We start from the raw sequence: 26,214 nt of genomic DNA on the forward strand, positions 1-26,214 counted from the left end.
TAAGTGATTTGTATCAGAGCGTATTAAAAATAATTCCCACAACTTAGAATAAAAACATAACTTAATTTTTTTTTTTGGTTTTTGGGTCACACCCGGCGATGCTCAGGGGTTACTCCTGGCTTTGCACTCAGGAATTACTCCTGGCGGTGCTCAGGGGACCATACGGGATGCTGGGAATTGAACCCGGGTCAGCCGCATGCTGGGAATCGAACCCGGGTCAGCCGCGTGCAAGGCAAATGCCCTACCCACTGTGCTATTGCTCCAGACCCAATAGCTTAATATTTTAATTGAGCAAAATATTTAAGCAAATATTTTACTAAATAAAATATATAAATGTTTTTTAAGAAGTGGAGAAAAAGAGAAAATAGAGCACATGTTGACCAACATAATTCATTAAGGAAAAGCAAATTTAAGAAATGAGTTACTTCTATATACCTATTAGAATAGGTACAATTTCTGAATTAAACACTCGACCAATCATGTGTCGATGAAGTTGAGATGCAGCCAGAGCTTTGACATTGCTGATGGGAATGTAAAATGGCCTGTTTGGGAAAACAATTTGACAGAGTCCATTAAAGTTAAACATACTTACCATATGACACACTCCTACATATTTTTACCCCGCTCCACTTTTAAGTATTTATCTAAGAGTTCAAAATGTAGTCCATATAAAGACCTATATGCAAATATTTATAGCAGTTTTATTTTTGACAGTCTTAAATTGGAAATGGACCAAATACCTATCGTCTTGTGACAGATTGTGACAAATTGTGCCATATCATAAAGTTGAGCACTAGTTAGTATTAAAGGATTTACTTACTAGCATATCCAGCAATGCAGATGGATTTCAGAAGAATTATGTATATCAAAGTGACTGCAAAGGGTTAGGTTCCTAGAGAGGGAATTGACTGTAAAAGGACAAGAAGAATTTGGGTCAGTGAGGGAAATGATACAATCTTGATTCTGATGATTGTTATGTGACCATAGCACTGTAGCACTGTCCTCCCATTGTTCATCCATTTGCTCTAGAGGGCCCAGGACCCTCTCCATTGTGAGACTTGTTGTTACTGTGTTTCGCATATTGAATACGTCACGGGGAGCTTGCCAGGCTTTGCTGTGTGGGTGAGATACTCTCTGTAGCTTCTCGGTAGCTTGCCGGGCGAATCTGGGTGGGTCGGGTGGACTGTGTGCAAGGCAAACACCCTGCCTGCTGGACTACCACTCCAGCCCTGTTATGTGACCATAAGAAGTTGTTTTTTTTTTTTTAATCACTAAGCTGTACATTAAAAAAGGTTAAAAATGTGGGATAAACTTGAGATTAATTAAACATAGAAGTATCTCTTTTCTTTGTTAAAAAAATGCAAATTAAAATAATTGGATACCCTTTCCCCCAAAAAACCTATCACACTGGCTAAGATAAAAGTATTTTAATTTGTCAATGACTTAGGGAAGTCATCACTCTGGCAGCGTATTTTAAAACTTAAATACCTGTAATTTCTGACCTAGAAATTACACAGTTGGAAATTCTTCCCACAAGGTTGAGAGTACATAGAAGCAGTTGTTTTTATTTCTAGCAAAACCTGGCAGCAGCCATACTTTTCATGAATAGGAAAATTAAATTAAATATGGTATAGAGAAGTAGTGTGAGACAGATATATTTGCTTATTAATATTGTTTCTTAAGATATTGTTGAATGAAAATAATGTGCAGAATAATATAGTATGCTTCCATTTTTTGCTTTTAAATCTCTCTCTGTCTCTTGGTTTCTCTCCTGAGTTCAGATCCCAGCCCCCTCTATGCACGAAGGCAAATCCTGCCCAGAACTGCCAGGCGTTGCCCCATAACCAAAATTTAAAAGATGTATATATTCATATATGTCCTTTTTAAAAATAAATTTTTAGGCCTACACTGTTAAAATCAGCTTATACAGTATTAGTAGTTTTCTTTGGTGCTGGAAAATCTTTCCGTGTACAGCTCTGCTTTGCTTGTTTATTTTTTCCATGTACCTATAATAGCTTCTTAGTTAAAGAGGAAACATTTTAATTTGCATGCATTATGGTGTGTTGCTAAGAAATTTAGGAGTATTTACATGATGTTCCTAATCATTTCCTCTAACAAGTCCTTAGGGTTTTTGTCAACAACACTGCAGTGAACTAAAAGAATTTGGGACTGATCCAGTCTGACATTTCCAAGACCTCTTCCCCTTGTAACCTCTGCTTTCAGTCTGTCTTCTCCTTTTCAGAATTAATGTGGAAGTGATCTCATTTCATTTTGCCTCTTTGATGACTTTACATACATTGTTCTGCTCCTTTAATTTAGGTCACTTTTACTAAATGTAGTAGTCAAGTGACAGGGTAAGGAAAAATTTGCTAAATTAAAAAAAAAAAAGTGATGTCTTTGCATCCAATTCAGATGGTTCCAGGAAGCTTGTATGAGAGAGGAGCCCCAGTAGGGGGGAGATGTGGAAATTGGCAGCTCCTTCTGCAAGTGGGGTACCTTGTGGGACCATACTCAGATTAGTTTAAATATTCAATGAATTAAAATGGACAAGTTCAAGTTATGAGCCTTGCCTCATGAGTGCTATAAAAAGCCCCTTAGCCAGGCTGTAATTTGACTCTCTTCTCTGTAATGTTACACAATATTCCTATGGTTACAGAGCCCGAGTAAGTGGAAGCTAATCATTAGTTTGCTAAATGCGGTTCATGGAACAGTTCACAGCTCCCAGACCTGCCAACTGCTGCTTGTTTAGTGTCATGTTCACTCTCTTTTGGGTGGAGGTTGGTTTTCTCCTCAGAAAAAAATGTACAGTAGCATTTGTCTTGCTTCCAAGAACCGTGAAGTATGGTAGCTCTCCATGCATCTTGGGAATGGGGGTTGGGAAAGGGAGAAGGTCATGCTAAGCACAAATTTTTGGTGCATGTACTTCTGCATGGATAAACCGTTAGGGAGCATAGATGGCAAAGCTAGAAACAAATTAAAGCTGAAGAGGTTTGGGATATTTTGAAAGGCACGTTGTGTTCACCTCTTAAATTTGTTGTGATTCAACTCTATGGATTTTATCAGGGCCCTCAAAATAAATTCATGTTCTTTAGGCTTCTGGTCCTTTTTTTGTGACAAGACATTTATTCCATTATTACTTAGGGTCTCCAGTGGGTAGGGCATTTGCCTTGCACACAGCTGACCTGGGTTTGATTCCTCCGCCCCTTTTGGAGAGCCCAGCAAGGTACCAAGAGTATCTCGCCTGCACCGCGAAGTCTGGCAAGCTACCCGTGACGTATTTGATATGCTAAAAACAGTAACAACAAGTCTCACAATTTGTTGTGAGACGTTACTGTGCCCGCTCTAGCAAATCGATGAACAGCGGGAGGACAGTGCTACAGTGCTACTTAGGGTCATGTGTAAACATCACAAATGTTCTGCTTTTAAGAATTGAAAAATCTTTCAAGCTGGACCCTTCTTCAACCTCCCAGTTTGTGTCTGAGAGAGCAGACTGGACGGTAGGTGCCCAGTGGGTCCATGCCCTTTCCTGGGGTGTAGAGCCTAAATCCACAAGCCTCTTATGGCTCTTCAGTGTCTCCCTACTGGAGGGAAGAGAGCTCTTTTCCAGAAACAGAAAACGTATTGTCCTCCTCCGTGACTCATTCTTTTCCAGCTGAAAGGCCGTTGGCCCTGCAGGAGGAATCTCTTTCTTCTTGGAGACATTCCAGAGAGACAGACCTGTGTCTCTGTTTACTGCTGTATTATTTAGAACTATTTATTTGATTAAAAAAGGAGAACATTTGACTCCAACTGGCTAAAGGAAAAAAAGGGAACTTTAATGGCTTATGTGATTAAAGTACTGTACAAATAAATTATTATTTTGCCCACCTAAAATGTTTCTAATGTTACATGTCATTTCTTTCCCAATAACAGTTAATAAGCCTGTGGCCAGACACAAAGGCTGTAACCGTTTAAGACTTGTTCTCCCGTTGGAAGTGTGGGGAAGTAGGTTTAAAAATAATTGCAATGGTACAAATTTATTAACTTGAAGAAGGGACCGCTATGATAGTGATAGTTTGAAATGATCACTCTGGACAAGAACTGAGTGCTAATGTTAACCTTTCAGTGTGTTGCAAACCATAATGCCCAAAAGAGAAGAGGGAGAGAGAGTTAAAAAAGAAAAGAAAAGAAAAAGAAAAGTCCTGCCATAGAGGCAGGCTGGGGATGGGGGGATGTAGCAGAAGGAAAACTGGGGATATTTGTGGTGGGAAATGTACGCTGGTGAAAGGACGGGTGCTGGAACATTGTATGGCTAAATGACTGAAGTCCAGTCATGAACCACTTTGTGTATCTTCTGGTGATTCATTCTAAAAACAAAACACCAAATTTGTTTACTTCAGATGCTACTGGAGTTGCCAAGTCTATCTTAGTATAGATTTATAAAAAGGAAAAAAGAAAATGAGGGACTACAGAGGTTGTACAGGAGTTAAGGGTCTTGCCATTCATGTGACTGATCTCAGTTCAATCTTTGGCATATGCATGATCCCCCCTGGGGCACCACTAAGAGTCTTCCCTGAGGACAGAGCCAGGAGTAAGCCCTGGGCACACTGAGATATGTGTGTTCCAGAAAATAGAAAAATGATAAAGAGACTCGCTCCTACTCTTCTCTATCCTTATCCATGAGACTCAACTTTCAGTCTCTACCTGCTGGCAAGCAATGCAGTTGCATAATCTCTCAAATGCGAGCAAGCCTGGCAGGAAATCGCAGGATCCTCCCCGTCTCCTGGAACAGTCCTAAGGTTCAGTCTCCTTGGACTTGCTTACGTCTTGGACCAGCTGGGAATCATCTATCAGAAAAATGTGTTCTATGAGCTATGTGAGCATTCTGACCCGAGTCTCATTCCTTACCTGAGTATGTGGAAGAAACATGAGAAAAGTTAGCATCACTTTTGAGGCATTTTTCAGAAGGAAGGTTGTGGGAGCTTTTGAGGCTAAATCTAGTCTTCTGCGGGAGGAAGCTGAGTTCTTCTCTAGGTGTGTTGGAACACACCCGAGCAGCAATAAAATGGGGATCTGCTGACTGGTGCAGTAATTTATATTCCTCAACCTCTGCCTCTTATTTTTGCCTTTGTGTGCTGTTCAGGAGCACTGTGGTAATTTGTTCATAATTTAAAACACTTATCAAAATCCTTATAGAAGATAAAACAAAATAGAAATGAACTTTGTAGACTATAAGAGCAAAATAATGGTTGACAGATGGAAAGAGAAAGGAGAGATTGGGTAGTAAGATAAAGAGGGTCAATTGTATGGTGATGGAGGAAAACAAGACTGGGAGAGACTTTTGGTGTTAATCATATTATATGTTTAGATGTTGATTTATAATGCTGTATCCCCCAAACCGTAGAAACAAATGTTACTTCAATAAAAATCTAAGATTAAGAATGTTCATGACAAAGTATACAAAAAATAGAGAAAGAAATGTCCAACGCTGATATAATTATGGTGACTTGCACAGTAGTTCTTGACTTAAGGCAATTTAAAACAAATATAAAAGTAACAAGAAGTCATAATCTAGAAACTATTTAAAAAAAAAAATCATCCAGTCACTCTAACCCAACCACCATTAAATTTTGGTTTATTTCCTTTCCTTTGGTTCATATGACTTTCTCACACACTTTAAATTTAAATTTTCCCTTGACATTGCATCACAATTCAATTACTTTTCATATTTCTCTATAGCTATATTTATCAGGTAATGTAACATATTATTCTCGCAGGTAGACATGCCATAATTAACTTTTAATTCCTTTGTTGTTAGATAGCTAACTAGCTTGGTTTGGTTTGGTTTGGTGTTGTATTATTGGCTGGGAGGCCTGCCCAGCAGTGCTCTGCAGTCACTCACAGGTGGTACGGTGCTTGGACCCACCTTAAGGGTATACATAAGGGGTATACCTAGTGCTGGGGGTAAGGATGTCCCAGGAATAGGATTTGGGGCCTCACATGATCCACACCTGTAATTTGTCTTCTTAAAGCTGCCTGTACCCTCTACTGTTATTAAAGAAAAATGATGGCTATTTTTGGAGTATAGAACTTTTGTCGTGTCTTATTTCCTGAGAATAAACAGTAAGACATGATATTACTGGTTGAAACATTATAAACATATTGGGCTAGGAGATAGCCCAAAGGACTGGTGTGCATATTTTGCTTACAGGAGATCCAGGTTCAATCCCCAGCACATGTCTCAGGAGTACAACTGGAATGATCCTCAAGCACTGCCAAGGATACCCACTCCCCAAAATAACAATGAAATAAAGGGTTTAATTTTTTATAACTCTAGATACATACTGTTTTTAAAAAGATGCATTAATCTCTGCTGCCTTCAACAATTTATGGGAAGATCAGTTTTACTACAGTTTTTCCAGCAATAAATATTGGAATTTTTAAGCATTTTACTTTTCTTTAAAAAAATTTTTGTTTGTTTATTTTGTTTGGGGGGGCCACACCCAGTGTTGCTCAGAGGTAGCTCCTAGCTTTGTATTCAGGGATTATTCAGGGGTCTATATGGGATTCCAGGAATCGAACCTGGGTCTGCTGCCTGCAAGGCAAATGCCATACCTGATGTACTATTGCTCCAACCCCAGCATTTTTTAAAATTTAACATTGGGTTCTATTTGGTTTTGTCTTTTTTTTTTCTGACTTAGCAATCTGCATGTTTTTTTTAAGTTTTCTTTTTCTACTTCTTTGTTTTAGACCCCAAAACAGCTTCTGAAACAGAAACGGATATCTGTGCAGAATGGGAGATAAAGACCATCACCAGTGCTTTGAAGACCTACCTAAGGTTGGGACTTTCCATTTGCAGGGCAGGTTGCCAGCTTGTTATCATGCCATCAGGAAGAAAGCAGTTTTATTTTCAGCTTTCAGAGAGCTGTTGGGTGGGTGTTTGAGATGTGGAAACAGCTCATGTGTGGGTGCAATTAGCTAGCTGGTCAAACTAATTCTAAGGCATCCATACTCATAATGGGTTGCCATTGTGCAGTGGTGCCGGGAGGGATTTAGGAAACTGCTCTTATGAGATGCTACTGTGATAATTAGCCTTTAACAGAACCTTAAACATGGTATTCACTAAAATCTGTTGGCAATCTATTAAGAAAATAAGAAGTCGTTTGTCCCTGTTGCTGGGAATGTATGATTAGCTCCCATGTTTTGATGCCTGTATTCTTGTGTGTGGTATTGATAGAATATGTTATATATATATTTCATTGACATTGGTCAATAAAAATAAGACTTTATTGGAATTTTTCTCTTTTTCAGCCCAGAAAGAAAAGTTTTCCTTGTTGTAATACATGCATCTCTCTTCTCCTCCTTTAATAACAAAGGGAGGGGAGGAAAGAGAGCACTAATAACAAAGGAGGGGAGAGCCGACTCACTGCCCACATCTTAGTTTCATCAGTAGCCAGAAATTTTTTGCTGCCCTTGAAGGGTATAAATGTTGTAGTTCTTCTTACACAGAAAGGCAGGGTGTAGTCTTAAACAGGATAACTGTAATTATGAATTGCATAAGCATGTGTGCAGGTTTTGTGAAGATTCATTTGGCCCAAAAGCAAAGTAGCAAAGCCACAAAAGAGGAATTGGTGATGCAGGTTTTATTGACTCTTAGGGAAATGATGGAAGTGTCTTGCAGTCGAGTGCAATATATAGTGCGAATGATTGCTAAGAATTGAAACAGGGCATCTGATGAGAAACAAAGTCTACACCATCAATGATGTAGAGTTTGTGAGAAGCATGTCATTTAGACTACCAGAAAAGGAGTCGTTTGCAATTAAACTTGTACAACAAACGCTTATTCCAGAGACTGGCTGTATTTTATACAAGACTATATTGTAGAAGCTTCTATTGATTGCTTATTTTCACATGCTGATACTGATTAGCTTTAAGAGTAAATGTCACTGTATTTTTTTCTTTTCAGACTATAGATAGGTTTTTATTGTGTCAGCCCTATTGAGGCAGATTCTCACTTTTTGACATTCCTGGGTAACACTCCTTAATGAATTCATTATCCAGAACACTTAAAAAAGTTTTTTCATAGTTTTTCTGGATGAAGTGATTTTAATAGAAAGGGAAGACATTTTAATAGCTGTCTAAATGGCTGGAAAGACAAGAGGTTAAGCACAGGTAATTGCAAAGGTTTTGAGTTTGTTGCCTGTTTTGCTAGATGCTCTTGTTGATAGGTGAGTCACTGACTTAAAAGGAAACTTCTTGGTTTATGCTAGACTGTAGCATTAGCATTTTTCTAGTTGTGACTCTGAAACAGCTGTATCTATTTTCTTTAATTTGAGAAATGAAAAAAATTTCAGGTGAATTTCTTAGGATTTTTTTTTCCATAGGGCAACTGAGTTGAGTTGCTGTTTCTCTGAAATCTTGGTCTGTGGGAAATGTCATCGTTTGGCAGTCTCTAGGCTGCTATTTAGAGAGAAGATGATTATGTTTGTATTGAGCTGACGACTGTATATCTTTTTATTCCAGAATGCTTCCAGGACCACTCATGATGTACCAGTTTCAAAGGAGTTTCATCAAAGCAGCAAGTAAGTTTTCTTTTTGTCACAGTTTTAAGGGGAAGGGAATAGATCTTTCTATTTCAAAGAACAGTCAGTATCCCAAAATAAATATTATCTAACTCCTCTCATTTGGCATGTAAACTGCCCACATTTGCACTCGTGAGACTGACACAGTATAAAAGTGAAACCAAATCAGGATGTCTGAGGGCCTTGCTACCAGGTTGAATTTACAGTAGAGGAGAGAAACTTCAAAAGTGTTTTAAGAGCTAGGGAGGAGAGAAAAGCAAGTTTCCGTTCTAATTTTGATGATTGGAATTCTTAACTCCTTGAGTTTCTTTCCAGTCCTTGAGTAGCATTTTGCAGAATGAATCAGACATTGCACATTACCTAAATTGAGTGTTGGAAGTGTTTCCCTGAATACGACACCATTTATATAACTTCCCAGTTCTCTTCATCATGGCTTCCATTTGCAGCTTCTGATCATTCTTTAGCAATGTCATCTAGGTCTCTGGTGTTCTATTACTGGTTTTAAAATACAGAGGGATTAGGTTTGAGCTACCCCAATTATGCTAGAATCTGTCTGCATGGGGCAGGCCCCTGTTAGGGGGTAGTAAATTCTCTAACAGATTTAAATCTGGCATGAATCACCACAGTGCAATAATGTCAAGAGCCTGTGTGTCTCTCTCCTTGCTTCTGTTAACCCTTCAGAGTTTGTTTAGCCTGGTGGCTACAGCTGACCTAATTTAGCAATGCATAATGCTGCCGTCCATATTTACTTTTAGTTGGCCCCTTAAAACAGGGAGAAAAATGGGAGAAGACTGTGGGTGTTGGTGATTTCTTTCTCAGGGAAATTCCAAAACCTCTCTGGCCATTCTCTAAAGCACACCTCAGTTCTCTAAGTGTTTCCCTGGCACATGAAGCCAGTCACCCACGTTTGTCCAAGAAAATATGACAGGCTATGATTTAGTTTACCAGGCTGACCGAAAGATTTACTTCCTTCTATAAGATTGGTTGTCATATATGATTTGAGAATAACTGGTCATTACTTTTGATATTTTTTGCAACCATCTTGAGTTGTAAGTTTGGTATTTGAGGCCCTTGTGATATTGTTCCCGTACAATTTGTTTATCACTTGACAGAGGCATTAAGTTTCTTCCTTGAAATGAAGCCATCACTCTAGGGAGCTCGCTGCTCCTGGCTTTGAGTGTGCAGTTTACTGGCTTTGTTTCCTCATGTCATCATTTTGGCTTGAGGTTTTATTTATTTATTTATTTATTTATTTATTTTAATGGCCAGTTTTGGGATTAATTCTTGATACAGCAAACACCATTCAAGGAACTTTGAGATATAACCACACTCATCACTAGTCTGCAAAACAGAATCTTAAACCTTGTTGAAATCTGTTAGTGTGCAACCTTTTATTTTCTTTGATTTCTGTTTTGTCAGTTCATTTATCTGCGTGACGCTGATCAAGTATTACTCTCCTTCTTTTGCAGAACTGGAGAACCAAGAATCTCGGGTCTCTGAAATCCACAGTCTTGTTCATCGGCTCCCAGAGAAAAACAGGCATATGTTACAGCTGCTCATGAACCACTTGGCAAAGTATGTCTCAGACTGATTACTGACCCTAATCTCACCCCTGAAAAGCTCTTATCGTAATAGTAAAGCTGGTCTCAGTTTTTGCCTTTTTTCCTTCCACTGTTGCATCAGGTATGTTGGAAACCATAGAAAGAAATATGTGAAATGTTAGATGCCCATTAGCAGCGAGTGCCAGATTGTCTTCACAGAAGATATAGGGGGAGTGCCCCAGCAGTATTTCTCAGGCAACCAGGAGAGTGCTGTCCGTGGGACTGGGCGACTAAGCAGAGTTTTCAGGGGTCTTATGTTGTTACAGTGGTCAAGGGTACACCAGATGATGTTGTGGTTTATAGATCTTGGATTTAGAATTGAGAGGCTTGGATTCTAGAGTTGATTCTGTTCTTAGTAAACTACTCACATTTCCAATACTGGGTTTTCCTGAGTCACAACATATTTTAGTCTAATGTGTGCATATTTTAGTCTAACGCTGACTTTGAAAAATGCTTTTGATCAGAGGCTGAAGCCCAAGAAAAGACAGTGTAATAGGCTGGGGAGATGACTCAAAGAATTGGAGTGTGTGTTTTGCACGTGAGACCCCTAGGTTCAATTTCCAGCACTCCATTGGTTTCCAAGCACCACTGGGTGTGGTTATGTCAAAAAAGACAGAGTGTAACAGTTCATCTAAATCATTAAGCTCTCAATTTGACTGAGTGAACATAATACTTGGACCTTTACCCACGCAGTTTTCATGCCATTAAGTGATTGGAATAAATTGATATTCTGCTGAGGGAATTTATGATGTTTTGTTTTTGTGTTCATTCTAAGTATTAGATATAACCTTTCAGAGAGAGTGTATATATTTAAATATTTTATCATAAATATTCTACAGATCTAATTATACAGAATCAAGGTTTTTCTTGTTAGTGATAAGCATTTGGCAGAATTGAGGACTGCTCTGTGATTGGTCATTTTTCTTTTCCTTGCCATGCCGTAGTAGAAAATGTGCAAGTTGACAGGGAAGAATACCTTCAAATGTCAGAGGATGATGATGAAGTATGTTTAAAATAATGGTAACTGGGTCTTAAAATTAACTCTAGATACTTTGAGAAGATGGTTTAGTGCTTCTTTCACACAACCTAGAGTCAGACATTTCTTAAACAGAAAACATGGTGGTAAAACTTTACACACTTCAAGGTTTCCAGCAAGACAGAGTAATATCTAGGTATACACACTGCCACCAAGCTTGGCTGCGTTATTGCTGTGGGTCTTATGGAGACCTTCAAGCTGCTGAGAGCAGTTGCAGGAAAAGGTTTCGGAACCAGCTGAAAGATAGCTGTATGATTGTAATGAGACCTTAATTGGCCTTAAAGAAACCAAGAGTAAGTGGTGATCAGCAGAACCTGGATTGAATTTTCGGTTTTAACTTGCCCCCAAGGTTTATTGAGAATATTTCAAGAAAAAAAATTCTTTCTTAAAACCTCAGATTGGAGCTTGAACAGTCAAGTTTATTCAAACCTGATCAGTTGAGCAATTCCTCATCGATGGCTCGTTTTCATCCTTGTGTTGTGCTCACACCTCTCCCAGCCCCTTTATGTTCAGTCTATCTTTGAACTTGCCCTGATGCAGAGACTGCTACAACTGTAATTTTCACATTTCAGCCGTGATCTTGACTTTTTGCCTTCTAATGAATTTAAGCTAGTTTGTATGGTTGCTGGGCTGGAGTGAGTAGGACGTTGGCACAGAGGGTAGGGTGTTTGCATGCAGTTGACCCGGATTCGATTTCTCTGTCCGTCTCAGAGAGCCTGGCAAGCTACTGAGAGTATCCCGCCCACACGGCAGCCTGGCAAGTTCCCCGTGGCGTATTCGATATACCAAAAACAGTGACCAGTCTCACAATGGAGACTTACTGGTGCCTGCTCAAGCAAATCGATGAACAGTGGGAGGACAGTGCGACAGACAGTGCTACAGTATATGGTTGCCACACCCCACAGTGCTCAGAGCTTCCTCCTGTCTCTGTACTCTCAAAACATTTAAAACAGTTTTGTTGTGGGGGTTATGTCAAGGATTTCTGGAACGTGGTATCTTGTCTTTAAAAATTGACAGAGAATTTTTTATGACGTTTGTTTATTAGCATTGTCATCATCACATCATTATTATTCTTTGGTGTCACGGCTACTCCCTGGAGGTGTTCAGGGATTAAAACTAGGTCTCCCCCATGCAAAGCATGTGCACTAGCCTTTTGAGCTATCTCCCTGGCTTTTTCTCCCCCTTTTCGTTCATATAATTGTGCAGAAATCCTTATGTAGGAAGATTTTCAGCCTGTGATGCAAGTCGGTCTGAACTGATGTTAGCATTGGACATACATATTTAGGTTTTCAGCATGCTGTTTTTGGTTTATGGAGCCTCCAGGTTTAAGATATCTTATATGGTTTACAAGTGTGCTCTGCTGAATCCAGTAAGGATTATTTAGGGTTGTAAAAGTTTTTGGCAATAAGAGAAATTCTAAGATTCCACTTATACTGTTAGGTTCTCCTTTACAGTATTGTTCTGTTTTAAATCAAGTTGTAAGAGGAAGTTAACTTGGTACAAGAGGTTTGTCTTTCATTCCAGTTTTCTTAGGTTCAGAATTACTCTAGGATAGCCTGAGCTATTGTTCCTCTGGTCCACTTAATGGTCAGCTTCCTTCCTAAGTTTTGGTTTCAGGGCTGGTTTTGCTGGTGTTTACTTCTCTCATTACCTACTTTGCTTGCCCTATGCATCTCAGACATTTGATTCAGAGGGAAGGCATTTTGTATTGTGTATTTTAAAATTACTCTTTGGAAACACTTTCCAAAATTGATTTCCTTTCACTGTGGAGGAAGAGTTAAGGCATTTTTTTTTAAATTCAATCACAAATAGAAATGCATTTGGTGTGTTTGTCAGGGTAGCTTCAGAGGGGGCAAGGGATTTAAAACTCCTAACCTCTAAAGCAAATGATTACCAGGGTGCATCCAAATCACAGAGCTCCTGGGGTTGCTTTCAGACCTCAGAGGGAACATAAAAATTACAGGCAACGATGCACATATTTTTTTTTGTTCCAGCGTAAATCTACTATGATAATTAGATGTTTTCTATTCCGATCCTAAAATCTAGTATACAGTCTGGAGTCATGTCCCTTGAAGACATGTCCCTTTGAGGCAACTGGGGTGCTTGTTTATATTAACATTGCTGGGCCCCACCATGGGTCTACTAAATCTCCTAGGTAATCATCATGCAAATCATCTTTTGAGAAACACTGAACAGACAATGGGCTATATACAGGGATTTTGTAGGAGACATTGACATAGAGCAATGATTTTGAGAAGAATGGATTGAGGTTTAGGAAGATTATAGAAATAGTAAGAAGCAGAAATCAGTTCAAAAAGGAATTTGTTTGTTTCACAACTAAATTCCAAAAACAGAAAGGGTAAAGATTGGTTTTCGTTTATTATGCCTTTACAGTTCAATTTCCCATTCACTTGCATGTTCAGCAAATGAGTTTGTAATCAAGTCATACATAAAACATTTTTAGTAATAAAGAAAATTGTGCCTAGCTCACTGTGGGACCTTGTGGAAATCATTCACGCTAACACTTGGTTTTTCAAATTCCTTCCTATCAGGGAAGTCTGCATTTTCTTCAGGTAAAAGGAGAGTGAAATAAGAAAAATGTTCCTGATCTTAGAATTGTAGAAAGAAATGAGTCGATGAGTAAAAAAGACTAATTTCATGTTAGCGCCCTAATGTTTACATATTATGACGACTCCAGTCATGCTGTATATCCCCACACATACCATTCATAGTGGCTCATCAGAATTTTATTACAGTGTTTATATCATGTAGGAGTTCAAAAGACTCTCTATACATCAGGAATGGCTATTCAAAATACCTTTTTACAGCTGTTTTTCCCCTGAACACTTACTGGGAAATAAATCTTAGCTTTTTTTTTCTTTTTTATGAGGCAGCTGTCCTCTGTGGCTAGAATTTTGGGTGTTTCACTAATAAAAAAAATTATAAAAAATAAATAAATAAATTAATTAAAAAAATTTTTTTTAAAAAAGTAGAATTTTGGTAGAGACTCGGAGCCCTGTCCTGCTTCTCCAAAGAGGCAGCATGTCATTGACGATATTTGGGGTTCAAAAATGGCTTAAAAAATTAGAGAATAGATTGTCTTGGTATACAGAGTAAGTCCCATAGATGGGTTCATTTCCTACTCCTGAAGCACCCAGGTTATTCCCAGTGTTGGCTTACAGGCCGCCCCTTTGTGCTGCCATGTCCCTCTCAGGGTCAGTAGCGTTCTGGTCCAATGGATTTGCGCACGTTGTAGTATTGAGAGACAGATGAAGCCTTTATTTATTATTTATTTATTGTCTTATATTCTTTTTTTAAGAGTTATAGTTAATGCTTTTTTTCTCCAGAAATTCTCTACACTTCCCATTATATCTCATTGACACCAGTAGGGCAAATCAGACTACCATGATCGTTTTGAGCCACATAGGACTTACCTGAGTCCCTTTTAGGAAGCATGTGTCTTGAACATAAGCCAGAGCTCTGAGTGAGTAGCCAGCAGTGTCAAATGGAGTAATCTTGGTAAAAGAACACTTCACAGAGAGCATTGTCTATTGAATGATCTTGTTATGGCACGCTGATTCTGGGAAAATATGTGGGGCACCTCACAGCATTGTCAGAGAAAGGACAGTTGCATTTGTAATGTGGCCATGTAGCCACCAAAGTGGAAAGGTTTGCCAGGTGGAGAGTCAGGGAGCGATGAAGATGATAAAATCAAATTTAGTCTCTTTTCCTACCTACTGATTTCTTATTCTTTTCATTACTCAGTTGTCTAGTATTTATTTGGATCATCTGTTCCATGTTGTGACTATCCAAAAGGGCAAAATTCTTTAGATTGCAACTATCATAAGGCAGTATTTTGTGGCACGTGTTTGGCATACAAAAAGACCTTGTCAAACTATGAGGATGCTGTCACTGTAGCTTTTTTTCTCTTCTTCCTGTAACTTGTGTGCTTGCAAGTTAAGAATATATTGATATTTAGTGATGTAAAATAAAAAAAAAATGGGCTGGAGCGATAGCACAGCGGGTAGGGCGTTCGTCTTACAAGCGGCCAACATGGCCGACCCGAGTTCGATTCCTCCGCCCCTCTCGGAGAGCCCGGCAAGCTACCGAGAGTATTCGATATGCCAGACACAGTAACAACAAAGTCTCCAATGGAGACATTACTGGGCCCGCTCGAGCAAATCGACGATCAACAGGAGGGCCTTTACCTTTACCTTAGAATTAAAATGAATTTATTTTGTGTGAGAGGGACAGTATTGTTGTGGATAAGCTGTGAATAGTATAAATGTGGAAATAGTTATAATATAAACTAGAAGTATTAGATTTGGGTTGTATGCTAAGTAGCTGTTATTCTGTGTGAACAATTGATGGGTATACTATAATTTTATGGCTAAATATGGTTATAAAGAAATATGAAAAGATGATTAGTAACACACCCCTTTCCTGACCTTGTGCAAAGGAGGTTGGGCCTTTGTGATTAACTTGTTCACCTTGGCATTTCGTTTTTGTTTTGGGGCCACACCCTTATATGCTCAGAGCTTACTCCTGGCTCTGTGCTCAGGAATCATTCCTGGTGCTGCTTGTGGGATCATATGGGACTCAGAGATTGAAACTGGGTTAACCATATGCAAGGCAAGTGCATTACATTTTTTACTATTGTCTGGCTCCAGAACCTTGGCATTCTTATAAAAAAGAGTCAAAATAGAAGGCATGGATCCTTGCCAGCAACGTATATCTTTTTGTTGTTGTTTTTGGACCACACCTAGTGGTGTTCAGAGCTTACTCATGGCTCTGTGCTCAGGAATCACTTATTGGCAGGGACCCCCTATGGGATGCCAGCAATTGAATCTGAGTCTACTGCATTCAAGCCAAGTGCCCTCCACACTGTACTGTCTATCTGTCCGGCCTCTGTATATTTTAAGATTCCTTCTTTGTTCATCTTAAGTCCAGAAGGTAAAATTTGGCTTAGTGAAGAACTGGTGAACACATGAAGAGAAGTACTCATTTCCTTGCCATCAAGACTAGTCCAAGCAAAATAGCTGTGGACTGTTTCTTTTTTAAAGCACATTTGAAAGAAAACAGTGCTTTAAGAATGATGGCTATCTAAGGTAGAAAGCTCCCATGAACTTCTCTGGCAGTCTTCCCTCAGTCAAATACCCTGGCCGACTCCTAAGTCTCCCTTCTGTCCTGCAGCCCACACAGATTTGCTTGATTGCTGGGTCACTAGTGATATGTGGCCTGGTAACCCCAGAAAGCCACTGTGATCACCTTCTCCAGTTCCATCTACCTTCTCCCTCACTGACTCCTACCCTGAATTGATATTTCTGGGAATTCTAACCCCCAGCTATCTGTTATATCCATTCACTTTCTCCCCATGTCCTTCATTAGCCCCCTAAGCCAATCTATAACCTCCTCCTATTTTTTTTTTTTATTGAGGTGCTGGTGGCTCTCTGGTTCCCTACCATTGCACAGAATACAGGCCTGCAGCTCAGAATTTGGAACTTTGAAAATCTCAACATGTTTTTCCCCTGCTATAAAAGAAACTTCAAAGGCAGCTTTCCCGTTGTTCTTCAAGTAAAACTCTGTGTCCTTCCTCCAAGGCCTTATTTGGACGGGGCCCTTCCAGGCTTGATGTCAGAATCACCCTTGCATCCTCCACTACAGGGCCAATGGTAGACCTTCATGCATATTCGTTGTGTAGAAGTATGACTAATCTTTCTCTCTCTCTTTTTTTAATGTAGGAGTACTGCTATTTGTTCAGCCACTGATTTAGCTAACTAAAGCAGGCTTGAACTCCACATTATTAAAATTTATTTTTTTAATTTTCATCGGTCTGGAGCTATAGCACAGCAGTAGGGCATTTGCCTTGCGTGCAGCCAGCCCGGCCCGAGCCGGGTTCAATTATTCCGCCCCTCTCAGAGAGCCCGGCAAGCTACCCAGAGTATCTTGCCCTCATGGCAAAGCCTGGCAAGCTACCCGTGATGTATTCAATATGCCAAACACAGTAACAAGTCTCACGATGGAGATGTTACTGGGCCTGCTCGAGCAAATCGATGAACAACGGGAGGACAGTGTGACAGTGTTTATTTTTATGCAGTTGTTCATGGGGGCAGGAGAGCTCGGCAAGCTACCGAGAGTATCTCGCCCACACGAGAAAGCCCGGCAAGCTCCCTGTGATGTACTTGATATGCCAAACACAGTAACAACAAGTCTCACAATGTTACTGGGCCTGCTCAAGCAAATCGAAGAACAATGGGAGGACAATGCTACAGTGCTACAGAAGTTGTTCACAATAATTGTTTACATTCAACATTTCAACACCAATCCCACCACCATTACACCTTCCCACCACCATTATTTTGAATTTTCCCACCACCACCTAAGCCTGCCCCATAGGCAGATGCTAAAAAATTTATTTTGTATTGCTTGTTATGCATAGTATGAGATGCCGTGTAGCTGCAAAAGTGGCTGCACACTCCTGGAATTCTAGAATTTTTTTAATATTTGGGTTTCGGGGGCATCTCTGCAGCATGCTGGTCTCTCCCGAGATTCATTTGTGAGTCTTGGAATCATGTTATACATTAAAAGGCACCCAGAGGCAGTTCTTGGGCATGACTGCCAGGGAACTGGAAGGGTGGGGAGATGGGGCGGTTGTCCATCCCCAACTCCATGAAGCCTGGAGTTTTCAATCACTAGTCCTGCATACTTGTTTTTTTTTTTTTCAGCAGATTAATTCTTATGCATGGGGGGCTCAGGATGTGCTGCCAGCAGGTCAACCTATATCTGTGGGGCGAGTATATTAGTGGCCTGTTGATGCCTTCAGGTTTTTCTGATACCCCAAAACTGCTAACTGTGCCTCTGGCCAGACCCCAGCAACTTGGGACCAACGTTTCTTGAGAAATGAAATGATCAAAAGTTAGATATGTGGGAGTCAAACCACCTCTGGCACAGCTATACAAGCTCATATATACAAGCCTTGCTTCAGACACCCATAAATAAATCTCGAAAGAGATCAAAATCAGGCTATTTAAGCATGTTAACAGCCATGATTCAGAGACTCAGAAATGAATCTTGGAAGAGAGCAGCACACAGCAGAGATGTTTTCCCACCCCACAACAGGCTGATTTCACTGGAGCACTTCAGAGGTGGGGACAGGTGTGTCCCTTTGACTGCCCCAAATGAATCCTGGCAGCTGCAAACCTCCAGAACTCAATTGCTGCCACGCTTACAGCTGACTACTCTCTTGAGCAGTTCTCAAATATCCTCCTCCTTGCTTCCTCATTTTGTCCATTGCAATTCATTTTCTTCTGCTTAGAATTACCCTTCTCGCCTCCTGCCTGCCAAAATCTACCTCATTTCTTTAGCCTCTCCCAAATGCTAGGGCGTGTAAGAACCCTTTCTCCCTTAAGGGCCTTCTTGCTTTCCTGAATCCCCACAGCCTTTGCCATTCCTTTCTTGCACGGTCTCACATTCCATTTGGTGGGACAGTTTGCTAGATGTATCTTCTCATTCCTGCTATGTCATACGCTTTCAGGAGACAGACAGAATGTCTTCCTTTTTCTTTGTTTCTTACTTAGAGGTTGCAAATTTGGTATCATTGTCCCACACATTGCAGCCTTTAAATTTGAGATAGGTTCCCAGTAGTTTTAGCAGGAATAATTGTAATGGGGGTGGGGGGTGGAAATTACATCTTGCTAATAATTATCTGAAGCTGAGCAAGAGCCCCACCCGATTCCCAGGCTGTTCCTTCCCCAGTGTTCAGTATTTCCCAGCAACCCCCTTTGTATCTAGTTCCTGACTCTTCTTTCTTGATCTTTACCTGCCTATCCTTAAGGTACACATTTGGGTTTTTTAATTCTGCCCTGTTTTTCTGCTAATGCCAGAGGAATTCCATTTCTGGAGGTTATGCTAGTGAAACAGCAAAAATGGCCTGGGAGAATGACATCCCTGACCAGCCTTGTTTTTCTCCTAAAAGAGCCATTATTTCTGATAGATTAGAAGTTCCTGGAAGAAAGGGAGATACAGTTCCAGGCCTCTTTATGTGTATGGGTTAGGGAGCAGAGTATATTTTTTAAGACTAAGAATGGAATTCTCAAAGGACCTTTTCTAGTTATTTTTGGTGGAGCCCAAGGAAAATCTATTTAAAGGGATACTGCAAAAAGGACAACCACATATTTTAAAGCAAACAGACAACTTAGCACTTTAAATTAATGGAAATGCAGAAGTCCTCAGAGCATAACCCATATTTAGCCTCACTGACAGATCTTCACTTTCAACCCAGGAATTTCTCTATTATGTGGCCTTCCAGTTTTCATTGTTAGGAAAAGGGAAAGATATGAGTAGTTTAAATGTCTTACTTTTTTTAAAAAAAATGAACAAAATTTCTGAATTTAAGGAACTAAATCTTTTACTTCATAAGAAATGCTCATCAAAAAGGTAAATATTTTCAAACTGTAAATAAACTCCTTGGAGCTCATTTCTTTTACAGCTGTTGGATTTATTTTTTCAATGACTTTCCTGATTTTGGATGTACCTCTTTCTCTTCTGAACCCACTGTTGCCAGTGGATCCTCTCTGAAATCCAGGGAGGAGATAAGAAGAGGGCACTCACTTCCATTCTTATTTGTTGCTCCCATTGGCAAGGGTGAGGAGTGTCACAAACATGACTTGGTTTTTCCTTTGCAAACCCTTAGCAGAGCTCGATAATTTTTTCTTCCTTTTTTCGTATCTTATTTCTAAGTCATTCTCATTTTTTTCTTGGTGGGTCTAATGTGTTTAATCTATCTTTCTGAGAAAACCAACTTTATCTTGCCTAACTTCCTTCCTATTGTCTTTACAGCCCACATTTCACTATTTCTGCTCTGAGGAGCCAGTTTTCCTATAGGGTGGCTCTGGGGAGAGTTTCAAAATGTCACTCCCTTTGCTATGGCTGTAGTGACTGTCTCTTCATTCATATTCTTTGGGACACTGGTGCCCTGTCTGGCTGTATCATCTCGTGTCACAAGTCTGTGATACTTCTTTTCAGGCACCAGCTAGTTTCCCTTCATTCTTTACAACTATTATATCTGCAGTGAGATGACTTACAGCTAGTTGCAGGTGTTTCATACAGGCTGAGAGCACCATGGTAAAAAGAGAATGTTTGAGAGCCAACTATGTGGTTTTGCTCTTGTCTTCGAAAACTTGTTGTATCACTTCACTTCTATGCCAGAAATCACTTATCTGGAGATGGAAATATAATCTTTGAATTAGAATCTTTTTGAGTCACACCCAGCAATGCTGAGAACTTACTCCTGCCTCTGCACTCAGAAGTTAATTACTCCGGACAGACTCACAGGAACATATAGGATGCTGGGAATCAAATTCGGGTCTCCCACATGCAAGGCACGCTCCTTTCTCACTATACTATTGCTACAGCCCCAGAATTAGAAGCCTTTAAATGAGCATGCAGGATATTCTTGACTTTTCTTTATGAATTTTAGCCCCCTCTGCCATGACCAGTTGTGTCCCCCGCTGACTTGATGCAGGGACAACTTGATAGCTTGTCACATCATGCCCTCCTTTTGTTCTTACCACCTGTCCCGGGGTGTCGAAACCAGCACACGTTGCTCTTACCTACTTGTGAGTTTCATGTATGTGCATATGTTTATTTTTGCAACTCGGTGTTTTTCTTGGTAGTTTGTGTGCCTGTGACCCAAACAAAATGAGACTGAATACAACCTTCCTAGAAAAGCATGTGCCACAGAGGGTCAGCGAAGGGAGAGAGCGTTTGTGTCGCTGCTTTCAGGTCATACCTCACCCTGAGCCGCATACTACCCAGCGGGTCCTCGTGGTTCATCACTGATTCAGATGCCCTGTGGAGCGGTGCACCTGTTTGAAAGAACCAGCCGTTCGGGGCTGATTTCCCTGGGAAGCTGGGAGCTCCTCATTCTCACCCTCCTGCTCCTCGGTGTCGCAAGGCTGATTCCATCTCCGAAGCAGCTGTCTTTGTAATAACTCTTAATTTCCTGGAGGGGGGCAACACATTATATCATGAAACTTCATCTTAGTCTACACTGTCTGGAAATTTCCACTCATCTTTGTGATTTTCAGAATGGTGTGTGTGTGTGTGTGTGTGTGTGTGTGTGTGTGTGTGTGTGATTTTCCTTCTTTCTTGCTCAGTTTGGTTCAACTCAGGTTTAGATTCTCTTCCCAGATTAAACATAACCATCCACTGTGGGAATGATTCTCTTTTCCTTCAGTTTATCTCTTAGCATGTCTTCACAGGGAAATCTTCACAGGGAATTATTGAGGTAGTAATTTACACTGTAAGGAAAGTTGTGTCTGCATTCAACTTTATTCCACTTTGTTACACACTTTTGCAATTATTTTATTTAGTTAGTTTTGGGGTCACACTCAGTGATGTTCAAGGTTTGGTCCTGGTTCTGCACTCACCTGGTTCTGAATCACTCCTTGCTGGTTTCAAGGACCATATGGTATGCTGGGGATTGAACCCAGGTCAGTCACGTGCAAAGTGGTAATAACTCTTAATTTCCTGGAGGATGACAACACATATATCACTCTAGTCCGATACTTTTGCAGTTTTTACTAAAGAGAGGAATTGAAAAAATGTCTTGGTGTTTTGAATATGGGCATTAATCGTATCTGAATTCTTACATGTGTAGGTGTACATTTCTTTAAGGATTTTGGCATCCTGCTTTGGGTTTTTTCAAATTAGCCTTGTAAATATATATCTTTATTTTGTGCAGTACCAATAGTGAATGTGCGGCTTGTTTGTATGCTCCACATCTTCCTCTGTGCTTAGTGGTACATAGAATCTGATAGCATAGAATCACTACTTTGTGAAAGCCTATCATTGAGGAAACAGGGCCTCAAAAACCTGAGTGTTCACCAAACACTGCATCTGTGAAGTCTTCAGTTGTAAGCAGCCAAAATCAATTGTGACTAATAAGTGAAAGGAAATTCACTGGACGTCTTTAGCATCAGATCGTTGTCTCTGTGTGCTGCTCCCAATCCTTTCTTCCTCGTTCCTCTTGAACTTACTCTGGCTTTCACACCTATTGTTCCACTGAATGCCTCAAGGTAGTGCGGTATTGCTGCCTGTGACCTCATTGTTAAATAAATCTCAGAGTTTCCTTCCCACTTTGCAGTGCTCTCCTCACTTGACTTCTTCAGTGCCATGAGCTCTCCTGACTTTACTCCCACCTCCCTGGCTGCTCCTTTCAGCCTCAGTTGCTGTACCCAATGCTCAGTCCTTTGATACTTAGACATGGTCTGCCATTCTTTCCTCCCTTCTCCCCAAGGAGGTCTTAACTCTGAGATTGCAGCCTTCAGAGCGTGTTTCTGCCGAACCAGATTTACTCAGTTTTCTATAGATGGGTCAGAAATTGATACAAATATTTTTATATTTGTTTCTTGGTATTCTCCCTCCCTCCCTACCTCTGGTCCTCTCCCTGAAGTGTAAGATATTTAATTTCTGTCTGATTCTACTCTGCTAGATCACTGGCATCCAAAAAGGTGCTTGTATTGGAAGGAGGTACTCAATAAATATTTGTTGAATTGTGAATGAAATAAAGAGTAGAAAGTATCCAGAGAACTCATGGGTAATCCCTTTGGAATGTTTAAGGTCCAACCACCTTTGTTCTCTTGTGGTTCTGCTGCATGTGAACATTCCTAGTAAGAAAGTGGTAATGGCTTCTCTTGGGTAAGGTACTTTTGTGGGAAGTTGGCAGTGGGGTGCTCAGCTGTCATACCATAAGAAGGAAAGTCCGAAGTAAACTTCAATGTCTTTCCTCAAGGGATATGGACAGGTCGAAAGATCAGATCATGGTGTCATGTTTGTGGAGAAGCAACTAGGTCTTCAAGAATCCCCATTTTATATGGAAAGTTTCAGAACTCGATACAGATAATAACTTTGGTAATTTTTTAAATGCCTCTATAGTCCTATTATGCATCACGTAAAGGTTGGAATCATCATACTGAGAATTGCAGACAGAATTATTCAGATGTTTTCTTGAACGTGAACTGCATAGCTCAGTTCCCGCAAATACTTCTGTTTTGTTTTCCTATGAACTAGCATTTTGTAAAAGCCTGGACTTCGTTCAGAGCTTGTTTTTCAGAAGTGTCCTGGGCCCAGAACTATCTGCAGCGACATTTGGAGGGAAGGCGCAAAGTTATTTCACCAGCCCCCACATTATAACATGTCTCCCTCTGTTACCAGGCACATGCCTCATTTCAAGCTCATCTTCCAGCCTAACTATCTATTCTGATTTTCTTGTTCTATCAGTTGAAAGATAACCTTGTCATTTGCTGCTTTGAAATCTACACTTCCCTTAAACTGTTTCACATGACAGCTAGATTTGAGCGTTCCTTCTAGATTTGCTGCTTCTCTCACAATGTCATTTTTCCCAGACTTGGTCAGATGGCTAATGAAGCAGAGAGCACCAGCAGAGCTGTCAGTCACTCCTTTCTTGCCGTGTCATAATGTGTTGTGACTCTTGACATGAATAGGCTTATCAGTAATTGTCTTAGTCACAGTTAAGACTGATGTTACTCAACTGAAACTTAGGCAAACCTTATGCAAATATTTCTGCTCCTTGTAATCTTCCCCCTTGGGAGGAAAGGAGGGATCCAAAATTGATTTTCTAATAAACTCGCCTATAAAGGACACAGGACACAGTGCCTTATTTACAAATGAGCCCAGGCTGGCTACACGGTTCAGGAGTCGAACATATAAGAACCTTGCACTTATGAGGCACTGCAACAACTATTATATCTACATCTGCTACTTCTCTATATCTGTGTATATGCAGTGGAGCCAAAAACCCCTTCCAAAACAAGCACGGTCAGTAGCAAAAGCACTAAATTGCGTGTCATTTACTGCTAAAAGAGGCTGTCCTACATCTCCTTGCAATTTGGGGTTCAGCAGCTAATGAACAGATTATGCCCCAGGTGACAGTGATGTCAGGAGCATCTCTGATGAGCTGTCCTGGACAGAGCTAGTCCAAGATAAAGACAGCCTCATTGACAGCTTTCATGTATCACTGATTTATTGGGCACCTGCTAAAGGGCAGGACATTGATTTCTTCAAGGTGCTAATTATATATTTCTACTAGCTGAAAAGAGAGAGTATTAGGCCAACAGGAAAGAGGTTCTAATCCTGAGTTTTTACTGAGCTCATATTTATGGATCATCTTAAACAAGTTTATCAGGAGTTAAGTTTTTTTTTTAATCTGAAAAATAATCAGGATTATTTCACACTGTTTTTTTTTTAAGTGCATGCACAATGCAGTTAAGGAAAATAGAGACTTAAAAGGATAGCCACTGGTATGTTAACTTACCTCAAGATGCTTGAGTATTCTACTGGCAAGCCCAAGATTCTTCCCCCCTTGCCTCATACTTGCCCAGGGCTCTTTAAGCCACTGAGTCATCCTCTGGGGCCTTCTCTCCTGGATCTCAAGTAGCTGTGCTAGAATCACCTCAGCATACTCAGCAGCCCCAGGGTTTGAACTCAGAGTCACATGCTTAACAGGCAGGTACTGTAAGCAACTGAGCCATCTTTTGGGCGCTGAGGTTTCCTTCTCTTGGCCTCTTTATTTTTAAAGTTGTATAAAATGGCCATGTGTGTTATTTAAAGAGTCATAATTATCTCAATGAATGGGGCAGACTCTGTGATTCTGAGCCCCTTTTAATTTTAAAGACAAGTATAATTTTATGCAGTAGGACTGGGTAGGACAATCAATCCTTAGGTATTTCGATGCAGAATTCCCGTTGTCCACTTCTTTGTGTGTTTGCACTTCTTCTTAAGAGTGAGTAGCAAAAGGAAAGGAGATGACATTTTAGCCTCGCTGGAGATATTGAATGTTAACATGAAAAGGTTTGAGTCTCCCCACCCCCAAAACAAACCACCTAGTATCACTAAAGTTAATTTTTCTAACTCCCTTAGCCATCTTTTAATTGAATATAAATTTTATAGCCTGTATTACTGTTGTAAGAGAAAAGAAAAATAACAAAAATGGCCTTGCTTTCCATTTCTGTATTATTTCTTTTTCTCCTGTATGCGGGTAAAGGGCCACTGACTTATTCCATCGGAAACTTAAACCTGTCTTTTCTTCCCCGACCAGGTCTCTTTCAGCCTGTCTGGGTTCCTACCTACCGCTCTGCTCAGCTGTGTTAGAGCAGGGTTAAAAACCCTGCTACTGGTTTTTCATAGCCCACCAACTTAGAATAGTTATTTAAATGTTTGAATAATCGAAAGACAATGCTTCATGGCACATTAAAAAAAAGAATGCCGCTGAAATTTCAATATTTGTGAAGTTTGAGACAGAACACCAGTTATTTTTACTTATTAGCTGTGAGAGCCTTTTATTTCAATGGCCAATTGGAAATTACAAGAGAAACCATATGCCCCTCACAATCTGGTATATTTTCTTTTTGGTCCTATAGAAGACCAGTGTACCAGCTCTGTGCCAGATACCTTTTTTCACGGGGGTCTATTCAACCTAAGACCTGTTCAGAGTTGTTAAATCATTCAGCAGATACTTCTGAGGGACCTGCTGTGTACTGTATCCCGACATAGAAGAGAGTGGCAAAGAGGAAGACGATTCCTTGCCTGTTAGAACAAACTCATAAGCTAGAGGAATACAGGGACCTGTCACAGCAAATTGTAGCAGAGGCCAGAGCACTCCTGCCCAGGGCTGTGAGGAGCTGTGAAACTGACGCTGCTGGGAAGCAGGAAGTGAGGAGGTTATTATAAGATAAAGGGTAACAGATCCCTAACAGCTTAAGGCCTGCATCTTCTTACATTGCTAAGTTGTTCCATGACTTTATTACCTAGAACAGTAGTTGTCACAATTTTAACAAGGGAAGGGGTATGTTAACATTTCAGTTATACATAAAATTCACAGCTCTGTTACAGAGGTATCACTTTAAAGCTGTGTGAATAAACATTATTTAGAGGGGTTTTTTTATGAAAATGCAAAACTTCTTTTAAGAGTCACTGTTAGCTAATGAGGCCAAAG

At 40.2% G+C, this 26,214-nt stretch overlaps 1 protein-coding gene across 2 annotated transcripts in view; it reads left to right on the plus strand.

Moving 5' to 3' along the window:
• ARHGAP26 (Rho GTPase activating protein 26) overlaps positions 1–26,214 on the plus strand; it is a 511,759-nt gene that overhangs the window by 310,599 nt on the left and 174,946 nt on the right. For both annotated transcript variants that reach the window (XM_056124844.1, XM_056124845.1), the window contains exons 15-17: positions 6,730–6,817; positions 8,503–8,561; positions 10,031–10,136. In XM_056124844.1, coding sequence (XP_055980819.1) covers positions 6,730–6,817; positions 8,503–8,561; positions 10,031–10,136 — 253 coding nt within the window. The remainder of the gene's footprint in view (positions 1–6,729; positions 6,818–8,502; positions 8,562–10,030; positions 10,137–26,214) is intronic.

The sequence above is a fragment of the Sorex fumeus genome, unplaced genomic scaffold, assembly GCF_029834395.1.
Source record: "Sorex fumeus unplaced genomic scaffold, SorFum_2.1 ptg000051l, whole genome shotgun sequence".
Classification (NCBI taxonomy): domain Eukaryota; kingdom Metazoa; phylum Chordata; class Mammalia; order Eulipotyphla; family Soricidae; genus Sorex; species Sorex fumeus.